Genomic DNA, 27,277 nt, shown 5'->3' with positions numbered 1-27,277 from the left:
AAGTCAGCGTTTATTTATAGGACCCTTAACTGAAAAGGGTTTGAAAAATTATAATTACGATCATTTATTTTCATCAGAGGCCATAGACCTTACAGGGAAGTGTCCCAGTGGGCCGCCTGAGCCCTCCTCACGACCAGCCAGAGTACGTTTCGGGGGGTGTATTTTTTGCTGCTGGCAGTATTTAGTTATGGACTGTGGGATTTGGCTCTGTTGGGGTGGTATAATGTGCCACAATATGGTATTTCTGGCCCTGCCTTCCTATAATTTGGACCCACCTACAACACAGGGCCACTTTAAGTTCCCAGTCCACCCCTGATCCCTATTCAGGGAAAATATTCTAGAAAGTGAGCATTTTTATGTCTGCATGAAAGACCTGAAAACCCAACAATTGTTTGCTAACCATCAGCCTGCGTAACGGAAACCTTAGACATGCGCCCTTTTAAAGGCACTTTTCAACTGTCAAGGAGCAGAATTATAGCCACTTTTTCTTTGTAAATCTCCCCTAATATTTTTAATCAAGCATCCAACCTGTATTTCAATTGCCTATATATGAAAGCACATTTCTTTGTAATATCTGAGGTACAGACGCCCTTACAATTCTGAGCGCAGCTGTCACCAAGGTTTCCAATGGTCCCGAATAGCAAGTCTCCCACTACAATACTGTTCCATATGTTTTTTTTTTTTATTCTTTTTTTTTTACAAACCATATGCTGAAGAAACATACAAACCAGCTCTAGTTAGGATGCAGACAGATATGAGATTTATCTATATTAGTGCACCATAGTAACTAAGCCGCTCTCCAGTTCAGCGTGCAACACATTCATCAAGGTTGGACCTAGTGTTGTTTGCTAATGGCTTTCTAGTCTTCAGTTTTCATCTTTCATTAATAAGTTGTGCTCGTCCACTCTTCCTGACATATTTATATGTGATATATGTCATACACATGCCATATATTTTGCTGTATGTACTTGGACAACTGTGAGAGGTGGTAAATGTCAAGGACAGGAGAGGAGTCTTTAGTCCTGTCTGATGCAGACAGCAGGGAGTCAGGAGCTGTAACTTGTATGTAAGCAGTTTCAGACAGAGGGTCGTATACATGGAAGTCTTCACCCTGGCTTTGCATTAGAATGGGGCATGGAGAATTCACTCCCTCTCTCATACCTCCCAACTTTTGAAAATCGCAAAGAGGGACAATATGTGCGGCGCGCATCACGGCAGTTTTTTCCATACTAGGCCACACCTCTAACTCCACCCAAAGCATAATTAGTGACTCCGTCACAACTGCAGTAGCTGGGGATCGGTTATTGTGGTGCCCATGGGACAATTTTTTTCTTGCACTTCAACATCCATTTAAATATTAGCACATAAATCATCGGATTATAGATATTTTAAGGTCCAAATTGCGCAAAATAATGAAGTTCTAGTCTAATATACAGGTAGAAACCATACGGATAGTTTAGTCACAAGCAATTTAGTAAATTTATTAAAAAAACATTTAAAGTATTAATTCCCCAGATCAAAAAGAGGGACATTTAAGGATCAAAGAGGGACTTGGGTCAAAAAGAGGGTTTGTCCCTCCAAAAAAAGGAACACTTGGGAGGCATGCTGTCTGATCCTGGCACTTGCAACTCAGAACAGGATTAATAAACTTTATTCACTGTATATAACACTTAAATATTTCACAGAAATTGACAATAGAAACATTTTTAGTAATATTTATTACCAGGTGCGGACTGGAAATTTAAAGTGGCCCTGGAAAAATACTAAAAGTGGCTCTGTTTTGTAGTTGGGTGCAAGTTGATGAAAGGCAGGGCCAGCAATACCATATTGTGGCACATTATACCATCCCAACAGAGCCAAATACAACAGTCCATCATAAAATACTGCCAACAGCACAAAATATATCCCCCAAAACCTCCACTGGCCTGCCATGAAGAGGGCTGAGGTAGCCCCCTGGGCCTTGGCCCACTGGGAAATTTCCCTGTAAGATCTAGGGCCAATCCAGCTCCTCTGTTCAAGGAGCTCTTGAAGAACAGTATTTACACTGATAAAACATATTATAAACTACTTACACAGCTTAAAAGGCATTTTCTGGGAGGTTTATATTGAAGACCTATCCTCAAGATAGATCATCAATTTCTGATCAGAGTCCAAACTCCTGGCAACCCCACCAATCAGCTATTTGAACAGGCCATGGCACTCAAGTGAGCACTACATCATCTTCCTAGACAAGTGATGTGTTCACTGTTCACGTGGCCTATATATAGCTCAGTCCTATTCAAGTGAATGGACCTGGGCTGCAATACCCAGCACAGCCGGTATACAATATACAGTGCTGTGCTTGGTATGCTGTGAGGAGGCGGCAGCACTCACCTGAGCCCAGCGGCATCTTCAAACAGCTGATCAGTGGCAGTGCCAGGTGTTGGACCCCTGCTGATCAAATATTGATAACCTATTCTGAGGATATGTCATTAATAGTATACAGGGGTGGACTGGCAACTTAAAGTGGCCCTGGAAAAAAACAAGTGGCCCATCCAAATTGACAGAAGGTGGGAGCAACACAAGTAGGCGGGCTCGCCCATACCATATGCAATGCAAGCCACAGACGGGACGAACGGTGGAGCAGGAAGCTACGAGGCTTCTGTTTCTGCTGCAGTATTCAACTGTATCACAATCCTGATAATAGTAATTCAGGAGGGCATCTGTGGTACCCAACTGGGTACATAAGTACTTGATGCTTCCATTAACATTGAGAGAGTCAGATTGTACATACCCAGCAGCTTGAAGAGGGCTTGAGTAGCCCCGTTTCCAACAGCCGCTGGGAAATTTCCCTGTAGGGTAGTAAAGTATACTCTTGGAAATTCACTGTAACTATATACTGTATAATTATCATACAAGACTAATGAGATCATATATAAAGGTGAAACTCGAAAAATTAGAATATTGTGCAAAAGTCCATTTATTTCAGTAATACAAATTAAAAGGAATTGCATTAATGCAGCTTAAAATGAGAGTTTTGTGAAAAGGTTCAATATTCTAGGCTCAAAGTGTCGCACTCTAGTCAGCTAATTAATCCATACCCCCTGAGCAAAGGGTACCTCAAAATTGTGACTTTGGGGTTTCATAAGCTGTAAGCCATAATCATCCAAATTATACCAAAAAAAGGCTTGAAATATCTCGCTTTGCATGTAATGAGTCTATCCCATATGTTAGTTTCACCTTTTAAGTTGCATTACTTAAATAAAGGAACTTTGCACGATATTCTAATTTTTCGAGTTTCACCTATACATAATACAGTTTAAATTCTCCTGCAAAAGTATGCTCACAGGTGGCAGATATAATGTGGATTTGCAAAATTGCCAAATCGAATTCATTTTATAATACTGGAAAAATTGATGAAATTTTAAGAAATCTCATCCACATTTTGCAAAAAAAAAATCTATAGCTTGAATTGACCTGCGGTGTTGATTTTCAATCCACACCATGTAACTTTATGCTGCGAACATCCATGAAGGATTTTACCCGTTGCAATGTAAATGGTGAAATCCACAACAATCCTCACAAAAATCTACAACAAATTTTAAAAATCTACAGTGGAATTTCTGCTACATGTGGTCATTCCCTAAAGCTCCCTCTAGTGGTACACCAGACAGCCCTTTGGCTTTTTTTCTATGTCAAATTGTCAATGCTGGTTAAAGGACCAAATAATGAAACAACTTATTTTTGATGATGAGCCGATTTACTGGCATTTCTATGCTCATTGACCATTTATTTCTGCTTCAGATTGAAGACGTTCTTGATATTGTAATGATTAATTTATTTTAGCACTTTCTCAGTGTGAGCAAAGATCTGTCCTTGGCAAATACAAATCCCAGTATAGCTCTGTATCTCTAAGCAAGTGTGCTGAAAAGGACCTGCCTTTCCTTCCATGGGAAATGATACGTGCCAAATGTTGGAAGACCTTTTGGCAAACTTTCAAACTAATCTAGTCTTGTTGAAAGGAAAGGCTTCAATGCCTTTATCATAAAAGAAAATTGTCCTATACAGATATGGATATAAAAAAGAAATGCACAGTAAGTGCATAGTTGTATGGTAAAAAAAAAAAGCTGCTAAAAGAATTTAAAGAAAATTAAGTTTTAAATTATTTTACCCCCCTACCATGTATCAACACGACTCACTAAAGGGGTTGCACAAAATAAAAAAAATACATGGGTGCTTTCTTCTAAAAACCGCTACGCATGTAGTGTGTAGTATTACAGCTCAATGGACCTCAGCTTCAATACTAGACACAATCCATGTAAGCGGGAGTTCACATCACCGTTTAGCTTTCTGATCCATCAGAAGAAGAGAGAGAAAAAAAAACTGGATCCAGTAAAAAAACAAAAAAAAAAAGGATCCTGTTCCATCAGTTGTCATCCGTTTGAGCCATTTCCGTATGAGAGGCGTTTTTTTACACGGAAACAAAAGTCCTGCATGCAGGACTTTTTTTCCCCCTCTAAAAAACATATCTCAAATGAAAATAGCTCAAATGGATGACAATGACAACTGATGCAACAGGACCCGTTTTTCTACAGGATCCTTTTTTTTTTTCCTCTCTATCTTCTTCTGACGGATCAGAAGAACGGAAAGCTAAACGGTGATGTGAACTCAGCCTAAACTGGACAGACACAACCAATGTAACCTGGACAAACAATGGGGTGTTCTGCTTTATTAGGGCACTTGTATGTGGACATAAAGCAGAGGCCTCCAGTTTGGAACTGAGAAGTGTAGTCCCAAAGGACAGCTGGTTGCCCTTGATTGATGCTCATTGGGTAATGAATGTATACTGTGTAAGCGGGGCGGACTGGGAACTAAAAGTAGCCCTGGAAAAAAAAATGTAAAAGTGGTCCCATGTTGCAGGTGGGTCCAAATTGACTGAAGGCAGGGCAAAATAATTAGGCAGGGTGACAATACTGCAGAGCAATATACCATCCCAGCTGAACCAAATACCACAGTGAAGCACAAAATACTGCCATCTGCACCACAGTATTCAACTATATCGCTAGCCTGAGGATTCAAGAGGGCACCTATGGCTGCTGGGCAGGTGCATAAGAGAGAATCAAATCATTATGTACCTGATTGTTGACCGTGAGGAGGGCTTAGGTGGCCATCCTAGGCATCGGCCCGCCGGGAAATTTCTCTGTAGGGTCTACGGCCAATCCGCCCCTGTGTGTAAGGCTGCACTTTCCCTACAGCTGATCACTTGGGAAGCGCAGCAGGGACACATCCATTCAGTTAGTTTTACAGACCATGTTCAGATGTGGAAAATTTTGGGGGGATTTTATTCCACTGTAAAATCTGGATATCAGACATGCAGATTTTAATGTGCATTTTCTGCAGATTTACCCTTTTTGTATGTGGTTTTAATGACACTATGGGGGACAAGTATCAATAATGGCATAGTTTGCACACAAAAAAAATACTAACATTACAAATCAAAAGTGGTGATTTTGTTTCACCTCATATATCAAAGGGCGCACTGCCCATTTAAAATGTGACTTTTTTTAATATAAACTTGATAATCCACCTATTTCTCTTAATTTGCGACATTTTAACGCCAACAGCAGTAAAACGCGACTTTCAACGAACCCCTGCCAGACCGTACTTGCGACTTTTGAAACATATTTGCGAAATTTCCAGTGGTAAATTGTGACTTTTGTCTTAGATTTGGGACGTTTTTGTTACTGTTTTGTTTAATGTCAATTTACTGCTGTTTAGCTGATTTATATTAGATACAAATGAGCGCATCATGTTTTGATACTTACCTATCACTTGGTCCCATAATGAGTTGGTTTTTCTTTTCATAAATGTGACTTTTTGACAAAAAGTCACATCTTTATGCCATAAATGCGACTTTTTACACAAACCACCAGCCACCAGCTTAATTGTCCGCAACAATTTGAGCCATTTCTGCCTATAAGAGGATGATAAATGAGGTGTAATATACGCCAATTTGATAGCCCCGCCCACTTTGACGTTTATAGCTTGTTTCTGGCGTGATGCATTTTTGATGGTGAAAATTCTGGAGAAAACCGTTGATATATTTGCCGCAAATCAAAACGCCATTCTTTTTGGTGCATTTTATGCCATAATTCTTGTGCAACGTGCTTAATAAATGTGCACCTATATATTTATAGCAGTGGTGGGGAGCATAAGGAGCTATGTGTGCGAGGGTTAATAAGGAGCAGTCTATGTCAAAGAGGGGAGAAGGAGGCACTCTCTGTTAGAGGAGAGCATAGTCTCTGTAAAAGTGTGAGGCATGAGAGCAGTCTGTGTGAGAGGGAGGTCTATGGTGAGCACTCTTTGTAAGAAAAGCAGTCTGTGTGGGTGGGGGACCTTGAGGAGCATTCTGTTTCAGAGAGGTGGTCATGGGGTGCAGGGCGCTTGAAAGAGGGGTGCATTCGCAGGAACATAGCTATAGAGGGTGCAGAGGTAGCAGTCACTACCGGGCCCAGGAGCCTGAGGGGCCCAAAAACCCTTGTGCTGCATAAGAAGACACAGGTATTATAGAAAGTGCATGCAGGTCAAGTTACACCTCTTGCTGGAGGGAAGGGGTTAAAGGTGCCGTTTCAATTTTTGCCTCATGTGCTTCCCTGCCCCTGGCTACAAAGTACTGAGAGAAGGGGGCCCCAGCTGAACTCTTGCACCAGGGCCCATGAGCCTTTAGCTACGCCCCTGGTGCATTGTATGAATGAGGGGGCATTGTATCACACATGTACAGTTATATGAAGAAATGGGTCAGCACACTTTCCCTTATAGTATAAAACTTGAGGCTAAAACAAGCCCCTTTCATAGGGTAACACAGTTTTCTGAAAGTAATTAAAACTATATTCAATGGATCAATGGACTTACAAGCATAACATAAAATCAAGAGTATCACGTGATCTGCGATTGACCAATCACTTGCATCCTATCATTACAATTTCATCACCCTGAATGTTGGTATACATGCGTCAAGTCGACGTCCTTGGTATATTATTTTTCTATTTTATATATATATATCATGATAATATACAGTACAGACCAAAAGTTTGGACATACCTTCTCATTCAAAGAGTTTTCTTTATTTTCATGACTATGAAAATTGTAGATTCACACTGAAAGCATCAAAACTATGAATTAACACATGTGGAATTATATACATAACAAAAAAGTGTGAAACAACAGAAAATAAGTCATATTCTAGGTTCTTCAAAGTAGCCACCTTTTGCTTTGATTACTGCTTTGCACACTTTTGGCATTCTCTTGATGAGCTTCAAGAGGTAGTCACCTGAAATGGTTTTCACTTCACAGGTGTGCCCTGTCAGGGTTAATAAGTGGGATTTCTTGCCTTATAAATGGGGTTGGGACCATCAGTTGCCTTGTGGAGAAGTCAGGTGGATACACAGCTGATAGTCCTACTGAATAGACTGTTAGAATTTGTATTATGGCAAGAAAAAGTAGCTAAGGAAAGAAAAACGAGTGGCCATCATTACTTTAAGAAATGAAGGTCAGTCAGTCTGAAAAATTGGGAAAACTTTGAAAGTGTCCCCAAGTGCAGTCACAAAAACCATCAAGCGCTACAAAGAAACTGGCTCACATGCGGACCGCCCCAGGTAAGGAAGACCAAGAGTCACCTCTGCTGCGGAGGATAAGTTCATCCGAGTCACCAGCCTCAGAAATCGCAGGTTAACAGCAGCTCAGATTAGAGACAAGGTCAATGCCACACAGAGTTCTAGCAGCAGACACATCTCTAGAACAACTGTTAAGAGGAGACTGTGTGAATCAGGTCTTCATGGTAGAATATCTGCTAGGAAACCACTGCTAAGGACAGGCAACAAGCAGAAGAGACTTGTTTGAGCTAAAGAACACAAGGAATGGACATTAGACCAGTGGAAATCTGTGCTTTGGTCTGATGAGTCCAAATTTGAGATCTTTGGTTCCAACCACCGTGTCTTTGTGCGATGCAGAAAAGGATGGACTCTACATGCCTGGTTCCCACCGTGAAGCATGGAGGAGGAGGTGTGATGGTGTGGGGGTGCTTTGCTGGTGACACTGTTGGGGATTTATTCAAAATTGAAGGCATACTGAACCAGCATGGCTACCACAGCATCTTGCAGCGGCATGCTATTCCATCCGGTTTGCGTTTAGTTGGACCATCATTTATTTTTCAACAGGACAATGACCCCAAACTCACCTCCAGGCTGTGTAAGGGCTATTTGACCATGAAGGAGAGTGATGGGGTGCTGCGCCAGATGATCTGGCCTCCACAGTCACCGGACCTGAACCCAATCGAGATGGTTTGGGGTGAGCTGGACCGCAGAGTGAAGGCAAAAGGGCCAACAAGTGCTAAGCATCTCTGGTTACTCCTTCAAGACTGTTGGAATACCATTTCAGGTGACTACCTCTTGAAGCTCAACAAGAGAATGCCAAGAGTGTGCAAAGCAGTAATCAAAGCAAAAGGTGGCTACTTTGAAGAACCTAGAATATGACATATTTTCAGTTGTTTCACACTTTTTTGCTATGTATATAATTCCACATGTGTTAATTCATAGTTTTGATGCCTTCAGTGTGAATCTACAATTTTCATAGTCATGAAAATAAAGAAAACTCTTTGAATGAGAAGGTGTGTCCAAACTTTTGGTCTGTACTGTATATCACCTTGGATTGCATAACATTAACATTTTATTGACTCCATGATGTATGAATCTGAATGTGGACTTTGTTAATATCTTTTACATATGATATATTTTAGGCCAGAGGTAGGGATGAGCAAATCGACTTTGGATGAAACATTCGTCAATAATGTACAGTACAGTATTGGAACTAAGTTTTATGCGAATTGACTTCGGATATTCCATCCGAAGTCGATTCGCTCATCCCTAGCCAGGGGCTTAAATAGAAAAGGCTGGGCCCCATAGCAGAGTTTTTTAATTGGCTCTCACCATGTGGCATTCTCTAGGTCAGTATGATTACAGCAGTACCAAGTATGTGTCTTTTTAAAAAATATTTTACTACTTTTGTACAATTATGCCCATATCCATGACCCACTAAAAAACTTTTGGAATCAGAACCTTCATGCAAACCCCACTTTCTCGGATCAATACTAGAGATATCATCATATCATCATTGAACTCTTTTAAAACAAAATGCACCTCTTCAGTTTGGCATTTGTGGGCAAATAACTAATTTGCTTTCCTCCTGTGACAGTATAACGTGCCGATTGCTTGCATCTGGACTGTGCTTTGCAGCCCTTGTGAGAAAAGCACATTATAGGTGCTCAGAGGCAGACTGGAAACCTAAAGTGGCCCTGGAAGAAAAAACCTAAGAGTCATCCCATGTTGTAGGAGGGTCCACATTGACAGAAGACGAAGGCAAAACAAGTAGATGGGGTCAGCAATACCATAGCATAAAATACCATCCCAGCAGAACCATATACCACAGAGCAGCACCATATATTGAACCAAGAGCTGTCCCCTGTTGTGGCATCAATAGATGTGATTATCTGTCCTCCTCTTCCAGTTGTGTCTGATTAAGATATGGAGCAGGGGGCTTAGGAGGTGAGATGGGGGCCGCAGCTGTGGAATTTAGGAGAGCATGTGCGGTTGCACGCCGAGTAAATGAGTACCTGGTTATCACAGCATAAATAACCGCTGAGAGCTCATTATGTACCCCAACAGCAGCAGAGAGGAAGGCTTCAGCAGCCCCTCAGGCATCGGCTCACCGGGAAATTTTCCTGCAAGATCTATGGCCAATCCACTCCTGGAAATACTTATTGTTGCTGTTGCGAAAAAATAATCGGATAGGGACAGTGTGAAATGTGAACTTTGTGGTGCAAGTGTATGGTGTGACTTTTTATGATATAATCTCAACACTGGTAAATGTCTGAGTTGTGGCTTCAATAAATGGCTTAATTAGGCACAGAAGGTGTAATTAAATAGGTGCTCATTTTTTCAGACCCCCCAGATGTGACAAGAGAAAAAGTATGACAATCTAAGCTTTAGAACAAGGGATTGCAGTGCTAGCCAGAACACAACCAGAAAGAGAACCTTAAGAAACCAGGTCAGAAATTAGAATTGCAGGTATTACTTGCAGATCTCACTCCCGACCCGGTTTCTAAAGACACTCTTCTTAGATTTAAAACAATACCTGGCTCATATCTCTATCTGTTATACAGCCTGAGAGAGGGCAGGTTAAATCCACCTCCCCCTTCAGCCAGCTACGGTCCCAGCTACTGAAGGGAAACTGTCTGCCTGTCCGGGGCGCTATGGCTGCTACAGCAGTAGCTCCATCCCTGTTGAATGCTATCTACTAATCTGTTTTTGTATATGATTATTAATTATTCCTTTTTACTAATTTTTGTGGTTCAGAGTGTTAACTGTTATGACAGGTTCTACTGTATTATTACGGGACAGATAGAGGATAGGTAGAAGATAGATAAATTAGACAGATGGATAGATAGATAAAGGTTACATGGTATTCGGCTTATCTGGTGAAATAATTTTTAAAGCCTATTTTGGGGCTAAATCATCTTAATATTTTACACTGTATACAGTATGTGTATTAACATTACTTACCTTCATCTAGACATATGTTTTCAAATGCAATTTTTCCTACTTCATCCACCTCCATTCTTTTCCAGGTATTGGGGTATTTTGTTCCCTTTTTAACAACAACCCTAATTCCTTGTTTTCGTAAGAACAGAGAAGTATTTCCAACTTCAAGAAGTCGTTCACTTTTATGGCATGTCCATGTGGGGGCATTAGCACAATCAACAAGCATGGCGGGGCGAAAGTGAGAAGCAGAAGCGAGAGACATGCCCAGACACATGGAGGATTTGACGTTATGTAGCTTCCCATCTTCTGTCCATTTCCAATGCTGGCTGCGATATGTCACATTACATTTTGTAACACTCACATACTTGCCGATGCTAATACAAACATTCTTCTGGTCATGGTATATTAAGAAGCTCTCTGTAAAAGCAAGAGAGAAAACACATTATAATCTATCATGTATAACAACAAAAAATGCATGACGATTCCAGCATTGATGGTAATATCCATGTAGTCTTTTCTCTTCCCAATGTTAAAGGACTTTCTAGGCTTGGAGCTGACAACCCCCGGGTTCCTAACCTGTGGCCCAGATCATAAAACCAACCAGTACATTCCTGTCTGCTTCCGGGCCCTGCAGCAGCAGGAAGCAGCTTGAACCCTCAGTGGTCACAGCAGCTTGAATAGTACATCACTGCTGTGATGTAGCTTTCAAGTCAATGATCTATTTCAAAGGAGAAATCCACGGCACGCCAATTTTATATTTTTTTTTACAAAAGATGCTTTTAATGCATAACGTTTTATTTTATTTTGTTCCATCCAGCGAAAGTGTCAATGTGACCGCTGAGGCCTGTGATTGGCCACAGTGATAATGGGTTCAAGCCGTTTCCTGGTCCTGCAGATGGGAATAGAGTGGGGGTTTTATGTTCAGGACCACAGGTTAGGACCCAAGGGGTTGTCGGCTCCAAAGCCAGTCAACCCCTTTAATTTAAAGAGTATTTCTGTATAAACTCAAAAATACCCACACTGTATACAGTATGTGCATAAGTTGCCTACTTTAGTCAAGCTGCTCAAATATTTATACAAATGTTTTTTTTTTTTTTTTGAGAAAGCAGGGTGATGTCCCAAATGACCGTTGTTTTCCTAAAAGAGCAGGAGAAGATGAGCAGATTGATATATATTTTAGTTGGAAAAGATTCAGTAAAGCCTGTAACTTATATATTTATATCTGCAGCCCTGTGAAGATCCGTCATTACAGGAGGTAGGTGCTATCAATGACTGACAGCCAGGGGCGGACTGGGAACTCAAAACGGGTCTGGAAAAGAACCTAAAAGTGGCCCCATGTTGTAGGTGGGTCAAAATTATCTGAAGGTGGGACAAAAGAAGAAAGCAGTGCTAGCAATACCGTAGTACAGAACAAAATACCTCCCGAGCAGAACCAAATACAACAGTTCAGTACAAAATTGTCACTACCAGCGCCAGCAGACACGATTATCCGTGTACCTATTGGCATCTGTTTGCCAGGGAGACAGTCTCATCTCACGTCAACATGGGAGTGCATCACGTCACTAGGAACTGCGGGGTATTTAAACAGGCAATCTGTTCTGACTTTGACTACTCCTTTTGACCCTGATTCTTGGATTGTGATTTGGCTTTTCTGCATGTCCTGGTTTGACCCTGGCTTGGTTCATGGACTCGCTTCTGTCTGAGGTATTTGGACCTGGTCTTGACTGCTGATGTATGACATTGGCTTCATTGTTCTCTTTTGGTTTTGATCTAGTATGTTCGACTCAGTAATTATGTGCCTGCCTGTCATTTTGTATTTTTTTTTCCTCTGCTTTTCTCTGGTAATCTTCAGTACATATATAAGCAGTGAACGTCGTCCTGTTGTGGTCCGCCACTTCAGTTGGTCGTGCAAGTAGGCAGGGACAGAGGTTCAGGTGGAATTTAGGGTTAACTTGTTCACACTGTGCAGCACAAAACACTACCTCTGCAAAACCAAATGCCACTGTAATAAACTTACCTGTCCAGGCTCCAGTGGTGCAATACTCAGCCTTGGTACGGCCACGCTGGGAGAGATGTGCTGCATAGCCACTCCCCCTGGTGACGCAACCGTATCCATAGCAACAATTCAGTGCTTTGTTTCACCCCGCAGCGGGCATGTGCTAGGAGAGATTAGCAGTGCACTGATTGCTCAGCTGCTATACTCCTATGTGCTAGTGTTGCTGACTAATGGAGCGCTGAGTCATGGACCTATTAGGTTCTGATCCAGGGACAAGACGCTCTAGTTAAATCCCTTCCTGGTCATACACCAGTGCCTGTGATAGTCTTTGACTCACTAGCTGTGTTCCTGGTTCTTGCTCCTGTGCTTATTTGGATTGCTTGTGTTTCTATCCCCGACTTGTATTCTGACCAGTCTCTGTCTATATTTTGGTACTGCGTAGCCTATCTGTTTCTGATCTCAGCTTGTCTTCTAACCACTCTTACTCTCTTGCTTGGTACTGTGTAGCCTGACTCATTTTGACCCGTTTACATACTACTCTGTATTGTGTTTGTCTGTCTTTGTTTGTTAGTTGTCTCTGCACTTATATAGCGTAGGGATCATCAACCAGCTGCGGTCTTGCTATCTAGGGCTTGTACTGCAAGTAGGAAGTGAAAGCGGGCTGGGTACGAGCCTTAAGACTGTCTTTGTCTGTCCCTACCTACAGTCATTACAGCCCCAGTGCAGTACAAAACAATGCCTCTGCAAAACCAAATACCACAGTGCAGCACAAAATACTGCTGCCTGCGCTTCTCTTGCTCTATAACAGGGATGCCCAACCAGTGGCCCTCCAGCTGTTGCAAAACTACAACTCCCAGCATGCCCGGACAGCCTACAGCTATTAGCCAACAGGAGGGCATGATTGGAGTTGTAGTTTTACAACAGCTGGAGGGCCGCAGGTTGAGCATCCCTGATCTATAACATGATGCTGTCAGATTGCACTGCATTTTTGTGTGACAGAACCTCTTTAAAGGATTATTAACTCCTGTTTCCTACATGGCTGTGAAGTTGGAGGTTGTCTGAAATTTTAAGAAAAGAGCTGGCAATAGTACAAAAAAACATTAATTCCCCAATAAATTCCCCTTTACTATTCACTCAGTTGTTTACAGGGCCTGGAACTGGGACATAAGGGCAATATTCAGAATGGAATTATATTAGTAATATCATTTTCATTTGAGTACATGTACATATATTACTTTATGGATGTGGCTACAAGGCAATGTGTCACAGGACATGATGTTTGAGTTGTCATATTGTGACATTGCATCTAATGATTGTCACTGGGGTCGTGACACAACATGCAAAAGGTCACATTTGAAAAAGGCTCCAATAGGAGCCAGTACATGTCACATGTATCTATATAACTAATTAAATAAACTTTAGCAAAAATGAGTGTGTGACAGTCGGTCTGTTCTTACACACTGACTACAGGATGCCATCCCTAGATGGGAGTATCACGGCCGAAAAGGAGTATAGACAGGTTTCTTTCCCCTTTAATATGATCACATTGCAATAAAGAGAGATAATGAAATCTATTCAAGAATACGTATAATATCTGATCTGCAGTTGATCGACTGAATTGGCCTGTGATGCTGCTTCACCGAGAGGACAAAGGATTTCACAAATACAGAGCTAAGCCATGCGGAATTGGCTTTTATGTCTTTCAGGTACAAGAAAAACTCTTTTAGCTCAAAAACATGGTCTATATATGAGGGGGAATATCTTTCTATATCACTCCTGATTGGATTAAAAAATATGCTGTAAAAAGCATGCTGGGATGCCATAACCCCCAACTTCCAAGTGTATTTTGTTCTACTTAAAATTGGTTGTAAAATTGAATCTGCTGTACTGCGTGAATCGTAGAAATTCTTTACAAATTCGATGTACATACATTTTAAAAGCTTCAACAACCCTCTAAACCTATAGCACATGCTTAGTTTTAGAAAAAGTTCACTAAGAACACAGATTTTTTTACATGGTAGGTAGCCTATGGGTGGCTACCTACCATGTTTTCATGATGCATCATTATACAGATGCCATCAATAAATGAATAACCTATGGGTTATGGATTCCAAATGGTATGGCCACAAGGGTACAATAGTTGTGGATTTGCTGTGATTTTGCCATGTATTTTACCTTTGCATTGCAATGGGGTGAAATCCACAGCGGCAGTCTGTACCTCAAGCTGACATAATGTGGATTTAAAGGAAAATTTATGCTGCAAATTCTTGTCCACGGTGTACCATTGTGGATCTAAATATACATTTGAACATTTTTTTTAAACCAGGAAGGCCACCAATTTTACTGCCCTTGTATATAACTGAGCAACAGCAGTGAGGTAACCAGACACACTATATGGACAACAGTATTATGACACGAGCACCTACAGGGGCCTTTATGACATCCCATTCTCCATCCATAGACAATAATATCGAGTTGTTGTTCCCACTTGCAGCTAAAAGCGTCCACTCTTCTGGAAAGGCTTTTTACAAGATTTTATAGTTTGTCTCAATTTTTGCCTATTCATCCTGAGGAGCATTTGTGAGGTCAGACACTGATGTTGGATGAGAGGGCCTGGTTCGCAATCTCCATTCTAGTTCATCCCAACTGAGTTCCCTGAGGTTGAGGTCAGTACTTTGTGCAGGCCAGTCAAGTTCTTCCACACCAAACTCACCCAACCATGCCTTTATGGACCTTGCTGTGTGAACAGGGGTACAGTCAAGCTGGAAAAGAAAGTTCGAGGTCGGACCTGAGGCCGAATTTTTTCTCTGACAATGAGGAATTTTGCAAGAAATTTGAGTTGGTGAATGATAAATATGCTTTTGAAGTAATTATTTTAAATGTGGAATTTCTCCAAAAGGAATTGGTGGCGACACAGGCTACTGTACAAACGTTGGAGGAGGAAATCAAGAGTCTGATGACTGCAACAGACTTTACAGCCTATAAAGAAAAAATGTCCCAGCGAGTACAAAGACATCGGATGGAAACAGAAAAGGTGAAAAGGCATCGTGACTTGGAGGACTATAAGACTAGTGAGGTTTATGATGGGCAAAGATTACAAGGGAGTGGTCCTCAAGTTAGGAGAAGAGGAAAGGGATTTGGACATACACAATTTGGCTTTACTACATGTGATTCAGACTCTACAGATGAGTAAACCCGATCAGATTTTTTAGGAGGTTGGGAGCCAGCCCAAGGAGGAAGAACAGAAGGGGCGGAAGGAAACATCGGCACTCCGAGAAGAAGAGGCAGATATTTTCCAAAACATCAAATAGAGAGGCCGCAACCAACAACCAGAAAGAACCCTCAAATTGAGTTTGGTATCAAATATATCTTTAGTTGAGCTAACCGAAATGGAAATTAAAGTGTTGAACAAGGGACTTTGATTCTGTCAAGTAGAGAAGGTTGACTGGTTCCAGTTGGAGATAGATTTACAATTTTTTTTTAGGAATTTGAGATTATGTGCTTTCTTTTCAGACAAACCTGGAGATACTGTGAAATGTCAACATTATATGAGTATGATGTGTTTGAGGGATTATGGTCTGAGACTGAAGAGCATATTTTCTCCCCCTCGGGACCATCAGTTTGTGGAATCATATGTTGAGTTGGTGACCAGCAGGGTGGCTGAACTGAGGGCAGATTATACATCTAAGCAGATAAGGGGGGTGCAGTTGTGGTAATGGACACATCGAAGTAAAAATTGGAAGTTTGGAGACAACTGAAAGATGAGGAGGTATATACAAAATTAGTGAAGGAACCAAAGTTTGAGATTCAAAAGATGATAGAGAAAAAGGTTAATGATGCCTATTAGAGGGGGATTATTGATGAAGATTTGAACTAATTTCTCATTGTGGAGAAACCAATTACACCTGTACTATATATACTCCCTAAAAGACTTGAAGGATCCTCCTGGCAGACCAATTGTGTCTGGGAAGGGATCTATATTTAGTCCAGTAGCTGTTTTTTTCCTGGATAAAGTGCTTCGATGTTTTGCCACAGCTGCACCCTCCTATATCAGGGATACCTCAGATTTTCTGTTGAAATAGTGGTTACTATTTGGTGACATTTGATGTAGCATCATTATATACATCTATAAGACACAGTGAAGGTCTGGATGCTGTTGATGTGGCTTGGCCGACTCGGGATGTGCTCCACCCTGTGCACGGCTGATCCTCGGACTGCTTGAGGTTGTCCTCCAGAGGAATTATTTTCTCTTTGGGGACGACCTCTATTGGCAGAGGAGGGGCATGGCGATGTGGTCGAGCGTGGCCCCAACTTATGCCAATATCTTTATGGGGCGGTTCGAGGATCGGTATGTGTATGGGTCCAACTTCAATTAGCACATCCTGAGTTAGTGGTGCTACATAGACGATATCTTTATGATATGGAAAGGGGATGAGCATACTCTGAATGAGTTCTATGACTATTTAAATCATTGTGTGGATGGTCTGTCCTTGACTATGACTAAGTCACAAGAGTCAATCCAATTTCTGGATGTACTAGTATATGTGGGTGGAGATGTGATTAAGACATTATAGATAAGATATTTTTATAAAGCCAACTAATAGAAATAATATGTTATATTATTGGAGCAACCACCCAAAACATATGATAGACTCTTTGCCTTGGAGTCTACTTTTGAGGGTTAGATGGATTGTGGCAGATGAAGAGAAATTACAAATTAGGGTTGAAGAGATGTGTGCCAGGTTTCTGCAGCGAGGATATCAGGATGGCCTCCTGCGTAGACTTGGCACACAAGTAATGTTGAGTGAGAAGAAAGGTAGAGTTAAGGAAAAGAAAAAGAAAGATAAAGGAATGTGCATACCTTTTGTTTCCACATTAGGTGGATTGAGCCCCAAGTTAGCAAACATTTTGTCTTATAGACATAATAAAAATTTGAAAGATAGACTGATAAAATCAGATATTGGGCCTCTGAGGAAGGAAGGTCAAACATTCATTATGACGCCTAAAAAAGGAAACTTTTCATGTTTGGGATGCTGTAATTGCGGGAACATGTTGAAGGGAGATACATTTACCCATCCATATAATGGAGACATTGATAAGATTAAAGAAAGATGTAGATCAGACCATGTGGTGTATATGATACAATGCCCTTGTAGCTTGGTCTATATAGGAGAAACAACTACTGTATGGAGGCTAGAGAGAGAATCAACAAACACAAAAGTACGATTAGAAAGGAGATGATGGAGCTACCAATTCCGAAACATTTTAAAGAGGACCTTTCACCAGGATACATGCATTGAAATAGTTATATTACCTTTCAATGCGGCCCCCAGTGATGTTTTTCCACTTTTTATTTTTCTTCAAAGGACCCCCCCTTTCGTCCTCTGTGGTCCCTGTTTGTTTTGGCACCTCATATGCTAATGAGGCGATTCGGTTCAACTAGGCGGGGACTTGAATTTGTCCTGGGAACGGTTATCTTCTCCCTGGCTGCGAGCGCATCCAATCAGAGCACCGATCTTAGCCAGAGAGAAGGAGCTCAAGTTCTCGCGGGAGAAGGAGATGCGATTTTCATGAGAACTTGAGCTCCTTCTCCCTGGCTAAGAGCGGGGCGCTCTGATAACCGCTCCCAGGACAAATTCAAGTCCCCACCTAGTTGAACCGAATATAACTATTTCAATACATGTATCCTGGTGAAAGGTCCTCTTTAAAGAGAAGGGACATTCCATTAACCAGTTGAGGTTCATGATTATTGACTCTGTGCCTCCACTTCGAAGATTACAACTGAAGGGGTTGAATATAGAGTTTAATATAAGTCGCCTTTAGGGCCCTATGGGTTCCTCTCCTTGGTATATGTACAAACCGGATTCCCAAAAAGTTGGGACACTATACAAATCATGAATAAAAACTGAATGCAATGATGTGGAGGTGACAACTTCTAATATTTTATTCAGAATAGAACATAAATCACGGAACAAAAGTTTAAACTGAGAAAATGTACCATTTTAAGGGAAAAATATGTTGAATCAGAATTTCATGGTGTCAACAAATCCCAAAAAAGTTGGGACAAGGCCATTTTCACCACTGTGTGGCATCTCCCCTTCTTCTTACAACACTCAACAGACGTCTGGGGACCGAGGAGACCAGTTTCTCAAGTTTAGAAATAGGAATGCTCTCCCCTTCTTTGTTGCACCTTCCTCTTTATGATGCGCCAAATGTTCTCTATAGGTGAAAGATCTGGACTGCAGACTGGCCATTTCAGTACCCGGATCCTTCTCCTACGCAGCCATGTTGTGATTGATGCAGAATGTGGTCTGGCACTATCTTGTACAGGGTCTTCCCTGAAAGAAATGACGTCTGGATGGGAGCATATGTTGTTCTAGAACCTGAATATATTTTTCTGCATTGATGGTGCCTTTCCAGACATGCAAGCTGCCCATGCCACACGCACTTATGCAACCCCATACCATCAGAGATGCAGGCTTCTGAACTGAGCGTTGATAACAACTTGGGTTGTCCTTGTCCTCTTTGGTCCGGATGGCATGGCGTCCCAGATTTCCAAAAAGAACTTCGAATCGTGACTCGTCTGACCAAAGAACAGTCTCCCATTTTGCCACACTCCATTTTAAATGATCCCTGGCCCAGTGAAAATGCCTGAGCTTGTGGATCTTGCTTAGAAATGGCTTCTTCTTTGCACTGTAGAGTTTCAGCTGGCAACGACGGATGGCACGGTGGATTGTGTTCACTGACAATGGTTTCTGGAAGTATTCCTGAGCCCATTCTGTGATTTCCTTTACAGTAGCATTCCTGTTTGTGGTGCAGTGTCGTTTAAGGGCCCGGAGATCACGGGCATCCAGTATAGTTTTACGGCCTTGACCCTTACGCACAGAGATTGTTCCAGATTCTCTGAATCTTCGAATGATGTTATGCACAGTTGATGATGATAGATGCAAAGTCTTTGCAATTTTTTGCTGGGTAACACCTTTCTGATATTGCTCCACTATCTTTCTGCGCAACATTGTGGGAATTGGTGATCCTCTACCCATCTTGGCTTCTGAGAGACACTGCCACTCTGAGAAGCTCTTTTTATACCCAATCATGTTGCCAATTGACCTAATTAGTGTTAATTGGTCTTCCAGCTCTTTGTTATGCTCAAATTTACTTTTTCCAGCCTCTTATTGCTACTTGTCCCAACTTTTTGGGGATTTGTTGACACCGTGAAAATTAACGTATTTTTCCTTTAAAATTATACATTTACTCGGATTAAACGTTTGATCTGTAATCTACGTTCTATTACGAATAAAATATTGACATTTGCCATCTCCACATCATTGCATTCAGTTTTTATTCACAATTTGTTTAGTGTCCCAACTTTTTGGGAATCCGGTTTGTAGTTTTATAGGGGGTTTGTTGATATTTAGCAATAAAAGGATTGTTCTACATTGAGCAGTTGAAAGTTTTTAACCACTATAGGTGATATAATGGGATATGCACTAATTGTTTTATCTTCTCTCTTTTTTTACAGTAAGTTGGGGACTGGTGATGCTGGGCGCATGTCTCTACAGCAAAGAATAGTGAGATGGAGATATGAGGCAATGGAAACAATTGGTATTATCTACTATATGTTTCCCCCGTTTTATTAAAAAAGCACACAAATTGGGAGCCATGTTATGGACAGGATTTAATAGTGCTGTGATAATTATAAGGTGTCGGTATTCGACACCTATGAAGAGAAGGATGTATATGGCGGTGGGGAAGAACAGAGGTTAATATATCCCGTTGTCTTTGTCAATAATATTGCGTGAGGGAAGACGCAACACGACATGCGCAGTGAACGTAGGAGGATACGTAGAATAAGGACATGTGCAGATTATCGATCAATCTGAGGAGACATGTGGCGGCGGCCATGCTTCAACTCACATGCACATGGATGACGTAAGAAGGGGCTCCATGTATGGGGAGGATAAATGCTTATCTGTATAGACCCAGATGACTGGTTTTAGTATATTTTAACCTGTATACAAGTATTCTATTGGTGATAATAGGCACAACCCCTTGTGGAGGAGGTATATAAGTTCACACTGTGTGATGCTTATTATGGCTTGAGAAAGGCTTGTGTTAAGCCGAAACATTGCCTGTTTGGTGTGTTGATCGGGAATAAAAAATCTTGCACAAGGAAGACGCTGGTCATGATCTTATTTTATTCCTATTCAAAGGACAGGTCATCAGTTAGAAAATCCTGGAAAACCCTTTTAATGCTAGGAGCATCAGGTACTTATGCACCTGTCCAGCAGCCAGGTGGCCTCCTGAATTTAACTGTATCACATTCCTCAGTATTGTGATAGGGTCGTATTCTATGCTGCACAGTGTTATTTGGTTTTGCTGGGGTGGCATTTTGTGCTGCACTATGGTATTGTTGGCCCTGCCAATGTCTGTTGTTGTCACGACCATGGTCATGGTCGTGACTCCTGTAACCGCATGCAGTTGCCTGCGGTCTAGGTCTGGTTGTCAATCACAGGTGAGGGCTGTAGTATGTTGCCTCACCTGTGGTTGCCGCTGGCAATATTGTTTATGTGGCAGCATAGCAGCCTGAGCTGTTGCGAGGCAGCTTGCTATGTTGTGCATGCGGTTGCACCTGGCAACCTGTCTATTTTGGGGTGCCTTGTTTCTGTGCACAAGGTTTATTTATGGGTGCACGTCCCCTTTAAGTGGCTTTCTTTCCTTCCCTGGTGTTGGAAGGGTTAACTTCCTTCCTAGTGTGTCTGAACACTGGGTGTGTCTGTGTGTGTATTTAACCTCAGTTGAGACCTGATGTCTGAGGGGTACTCCAGCCTTGAAGTAAGCTGGAGGCACCCTCCTGGTCTCTAATACCATCTGCCAGTGAGGGCCACCCTTGTGGTCATAAAATGTTATATGTGATGTTTAGTTGATGTTGTTTTCCTTTTCATATTTTATGCACCTATGGTCCTGGGTTCCTGTGTGTTTGTGTGTGTGCTGTGTTCATCTATGTTTGGGTGTGGACACTAGTTTGTATTGCACTGGATCCAGTCAGTGTGTCTGTGGCAGGTAGGTGTGGAAGTTCTTTTCATCCTCCTGCTATATCCATAGGCTGTTCATGTTCCTATCCCCTTGCAGCTTGGCCACTTTAGACTCCTGTTTCTCCGCGTCCAGGAGGAACGGGCTGTCTACCCAGCTCCTAGCTCAGGGATCTGCGGAGGGTGAGTAGGGATCCGAGGTTCCTGAGCATGAGCCCTCCTACCTTCAAGGTCGGCTCATGTAGCTAGGAGTCAGGGTCAGATTAGGGAAGCTCTAGGAGGTGACTAGCTCCCTAATTCTGTGGTCCTGGCCAAGTAGCGACCTACCATCTTCTGGCATCGCACGGCTGAGGGTTTTCCCCATCCTCAGCCGTGACAGTTGTCCCGCCAACTTGAGGATTGTTTTGTCCCTGCCTACTTGTGTTGCCCTGCCTTCTGTCAATTTGGACTCACCTACAACATGGGGCCACTTTTAGGTTGCAAAGTATTTGTTTGACATTGGTGATAGGGAAGGGTAAGTGTAGGAGTCATACTGTTGATATCCCTATGCTGGTGATGATGCTACTCAGAGTCCATAAATAGGAGTGCCTATACAATCTCATGGTCAGTGTCAGAGCTAGAGAGCTGGGAGATGCTGTAGCTGGGGATAGTTAGCCAGCACAACTCCTGCAAATTAGAGAGCTAGGAAGTGGAAGTGAGTTGCACTAGCCAATTGGTGCACCAAATCAGGGCCTAGATGGGGCTACAGAAGCAGCAAGTAATGCAGTGCCCCAGTGATAGATGTGGGAGCTTAAAGAGATTGTTTCATCTCATTGTTAATAAGGCTAGATGCGACTAAACCCCAACCACCAGGCGGCCGGGAAACGGGGGAGAGGGCATTGCAGTGCATGGGAGCTACAGAATCAGATTAGAAAACCACCAAAAGAGAGAAAATAGGGCTCGCACTCAATAATATTATGAATATATAAATTTTATTAGTGTCTCCATACGAGACAAATCACAATTAAAACACATAGAAAACAATGGATGATGGAAAATGAGCACACAGAATGACATGGAGCACGACCAAATATCTAAGATGGCAAATAAATACAAACAATGAGTATATAAATATAGCACTAAGTGTGCATGTAAACCAAATAGAATATCAGTAATACATGTAATCAGGCAGAGCTTTACAGGCTAGGTAAAGATATCATATATAGTATAACCAAAGTCTACATATAAAGTGACAAGTGCAGATATGTCAGAATAAATATATAACCAAAGCTGAATAATTCATTATGACGCCATAGACCAACTACCTGTATAGTGCTCCAGCAACCCCGACGCACGTTTCACGCAAGGCTTCTTCAGGGGGAAGAAGCCTTGCGTGAAACGTGCGTCGGGGTTGCTGGAGCACTATACAGGTAGTTGGTCTATGGCGTCATAATGAATTATTCAGCTTTGGTTATATATTTATTCTGACATATCTGCACTTGTCACTTTATATGTAGACTTTGGTTATACTATATATGATATCTTTACCTAGCCTGTAAAGCTCTGCCTGATTACATGTATTACTGATATTCTATTTGGTTTACATGCACACTTAGTGCTATATTTATATACTCATTGTTTGTATTTATTTGCCATCTTAGATATTTGGTCGTGCTCCATGTCATTATGTGTGCTCATTTTCCATCATCCATTGTTTTCTATGTGTTTTAATTGTGATTTGTCTCGTATGGAGACACTAATAAAATTTATATATTCATAATATTATTGAGTGCGAGCCCTATTTTCTCTCTTTTGGTGGTTTACCATACGTGCTGGCTCTGCACGGGTACTCACTTCTGTGAGTCATTTTGGTCCTTATTAGAATCAGATTAGCACAGCAAGCTATGCTGTTTCAGAGTTGCTGTTGCACTGCAGAGTGCCGGCCCGCTCCCGTTTCCCAGCCACCTAGTGGTCGGGGCTTAGTAGCAATCTCGCCTCAGTAATGGCATGATGTGACAACCCTTTTAATAATTTATTAGTTTATATGTCAATCCTTCTGCAAAGTCTCAAAATCAAATGATAATCCCCTTGCTTACGGATCTATCACCCCATAAAATATATACTTTGTTAATGCAAAAAAATTAAATAAACCCAATATAACAAACTTAAAATGTTGAAGTTTCTGTCTAGTAAATATCCGTTATTCAATATACACAGTGTAAACTTCTGGTAGCTGTATTTGACAGTCATAGTGTTCATGTACCGCAGTGTATTTACAATGAACACTGACAAGCAGTGGTAATATAGAGGCAGTAAGCCTCATATGCTCTACTAAGATAGGTTTGTTTTGTGCCAGAATATTTTTCCAGCACCTTTTACAGTTTGCGGCAGATTTATGATTTGTATTGCAAAATGTGTCTAAATCTATGATATTATTTTAGAAAGTGCTGAAGGGAAGGTGTGACACAATGCGCCATAGGGTTTTATACTATCAGAATGTTAAGGTGCATTTAGACGCACCAATTATCGGGCAGATTATCGGGAACGACCATTCCTGCAAACGGTTGTTGCCAACAATCTTCACATTTGAATGTGCCGCCGATCACTCTATGAACGAGCCAAACGCTCGTTCATCAGGTGATCCTGTTGCTTGTGCAGGCACCACCCATCATGGCTTTTGGGCAGCAGATCTGGTGGTCTAAACAGCGATCTGCTGCTCAGAAGCCATGATTCTGTATGAGGATGTGGGATTTCAATAGCGACCCCCCATCCTCATACAGTGAAGGAGATCGCTGCATGCAAATGCGCGGGTTTTCAATAGCGACCCCCCATCCTCATACAGTGAAGGAGATCGCTGCATGCAAATGCGCGGCCTTCTTCACTAAATGAGCAGCTGACTGTTGGGAAGGAACGCTTCCTTCCCGACAATTGGCCGCTGCATCGCCCCATGTAAACCCAGCTTTATATTTTATACCACCTTGGAGCTGGTGTAGTTTTTGTCCAGAACTAGCGAGAAGAACGTTCTGACACTGGCCAAAACAAGGCACAAATGTCTAGACAAAAATTTGGTGTAAAATTTGGTGTAAAAAAAAAAATCTTGGGGGGCATTTAGCAAATTGGTGTAAGGTAGAACTGGCTTAGTTGCCGATCGCAACCAATCAGATTCCACCTTTCATTTTTGACAGCTCCTTTAAAAAATGAAAAGAAGGATCTGATTGGTTGCTAGGGGCAACTAAGCCAGTTCTACTTTACACCAGTTTGATAAATGATCCCCCTTTGTGGGGTAGCGTGTTGTAAATTAAACAAAAATGTGGTGCATGCACTTCAGATATTTGGCACAGCATGCATGCACTGCAAATTCTGATGCAAATCTAGAGACTTTCTAGAGGTACTGACTGATATATTTGCCCCAATGTCTGTATCTAGTCAGTATTTCACTGTCGGTGTACATGTGCAGCTGGATACTGATTGTGACTATCTATTTACTGCCGAGTGGGTTGCAGTCTTCCCTCAACTTCAAACTTCCTGACAAAGTTGAGAATATATATTTCGCCATACTGGGTGTCACCAGGGGTAGGAGGCAAAAAAATTACTCATTTTGCCTTTCACCCCTGAGGACATCCGGTATTTGGCTTTTATTTTAGCTGCATTTACCTGCATGAAGTCAAAATCAGTTTTTTAACTAAACATATAATTGACTCAAAAAATGTACAATAAAGGTATAACAACCTGCTTGTGAAATAGCTGAAAGTCATAATGCAAAATATTGCTTAATAAACATAACCTACTTACATAAACATATGCTATATATGCGGGTGGATTTCTGCCTACTGTAGCTACATCATGTGAAATATACTAGTTGCATCTAGAAGTTACTGTACTAGTACTACTACTAATAATAATGTGAGCTATGACAATATCTGTACAGCACCACAGAATATGTTGGCACTATGATATACAGTATAAGTTAGAAACCACACACATTTCTTAGAAACCTATTGTTTGCATCATTACCATAAAGAAGTAGGCCATAGGGTATACCTATGGTGAATGTCACCTTACCCATCTGACATTTGAAGAGCCTATATTAAATACTGCGTGAACATTTTAAAATCATCCATCAGGTCACACCTTCTGTTTAATTTTACATTATAGACTTTTTATTATTTATACATTTTAATAAATATGCTTTATGGCTCAATATAAAATGAATTATAAACATTCTGAAGAAGCAGTGCCATCTAGAGGTGAGAATAGCACCAAAAACTGCACCATATATATACCCTTCAATCCTTCATATCAAGATGTAAATATTTTTGACGTAGAGGCAACACAATTCCTAAGGCTACTATTGATGTATGTTGGACACTCTCCAATGAGGAAACTGATACTGATGAGCAGACAGTGTTTGCTAATTGGGAGGCCGGGATTTCAATCAGGTTCACCACATTTCATCCAAAGGCCAGGCTTGGGACACATGAATCTGAAATACATTATTTCAAAGCATTGGATGCATTTTAAATGCATCCTTAAGGCCTCATGCACACAACCGTATCTTTGGTCTGTGTCCGATCCGCATTTTGTTTTTTGCGGATTGCACACGGTCCCATTAATTTCTTTGGAGCCATAAAAATGCGGCCAACATACAAATGTCATCCACGTGCTGTCCGCATCGGTGCAGCCAATCTGCAAATTATAGAACATGCCATATTCTTGTCCATTTTTCGGATACAAATAGGCATTTCTACAAAGAAGTTGCGGCATGCACACGGCCGATATCCATATTTCACGGATCCTCCGTTTGCAGACTCCAAAATACATACAGTCCTGTGCATGCAGCCTAAATCATATTATTTGTAAAATAGTACAATAATAGGTCAAAAACATGAAGAACACTCTTTATAGGCTCTGGCATTGAATGCCCGTACTACCTTTCTGCTGGAGACCAGTGACTGCCTGAATGAAGCTAGCTGTACGATTCTATGAAGCGAAGGATTTTACCACTATGGATTATTATGTCTGCTGGGGTTCCTGTTTTCACACATGTACAGTGTACGGTGCTGGCTTATGAGACTCATCTGATTTGATATGGATGAATTATTTATATCCACATGTTCTCTGGTATAGCCTACACTTCTATATCAGTGCTTCCCACCTGGATTTCTCACTTACCTGTTATCCTGTAGAACAAGCAGATCGCCAGCAGAACACGTACAAATGCATCCATTTTCCACCTAGCAGTCACTCCATACTTCTGTCCAACAACTTAGATAAGTGAAGCTAACTTTAGGAAGGAAATGAGCCTTCACAGAGGGAAAAAGTCAGTGACGAGAACTTCCTTCTATTCAATTGTTTTGGGGACGCTACACCAGCGTGCATAAGTCCTCAGCATTGATTTAATATCTATATATATGTTTATGTCTGGACCTTGGACAGAGATCTCAGGGAAGAGCAACTAAGACTGCAAAATAAGCACATTAGGATGACCCAGCAACCTGCACCAGAGGGGGTGCAATGTGTCCGCCTATAACGGCATACCTCCAACAGATCTGGCGCTTTGCTGGGAAAAGGAAATTGTTAATTGCCTTGGATTTCTGCTGAGTGCTGTGGTGTCCATCTGTGTTAGATCCATTGCTGTGAATGGTATAGCTATAGTATATAGAGAACTGGACTGTAAAAATAGTAAAGGTGGACGC

General features: G+C 41.5%; 1 protein-coding gene across 1 annotated transcript in view; it reads right to left on the bottom strand.

Annotated features, from left to right (window-relative positions):
- PTPRB (protein tyrosine phosphatase receptor type B) overlaps nucleotides 1-26,883 on the bottom strand; it is a 134,673-nt gene extending 107,790 nt beyond the window's left edge. Inside the window, exons 1-2 of the mRNA XM_044280441.1 lie at nucleotides 26,754-26,883; nucleotides 10,596-10,991 (exon numbers count right to left, since the gene is read on the bottom strand). Coding sequence (XP_044136376.1) covers nucleotides 10,596-10,991; nucleotides 26,754-26,808 — 451 coding nt within the window. The 5' untranslated portion in view covers nucleotides 26,809-26,883. The remainder of the gene's footprint in view (nucleotides 1-10,595; nucleotides 10,992-26,753) is intronic.
- Between the last annotated feature and the right edge of the window lie 394 nt (nucleotides 26,884-27,277).

This window comes from Bufo gargarizans, chromosome 2 (assembly GCF_014858855.1).
Source record: "Bufo gargarizans isolate SCDJY-AF-19 chromosome 2, ASM1485885v1, whole genome shotgun sequence".
Lineage (NCBI taxonomy): Eukaryota > Metazoa > Chordata > Amphibia > Anura > Bufonidae > Bufo > Bufo gargarizans.
This window is presented reverse-complemented; position numbering and strand designations above follow the sequence as displayed.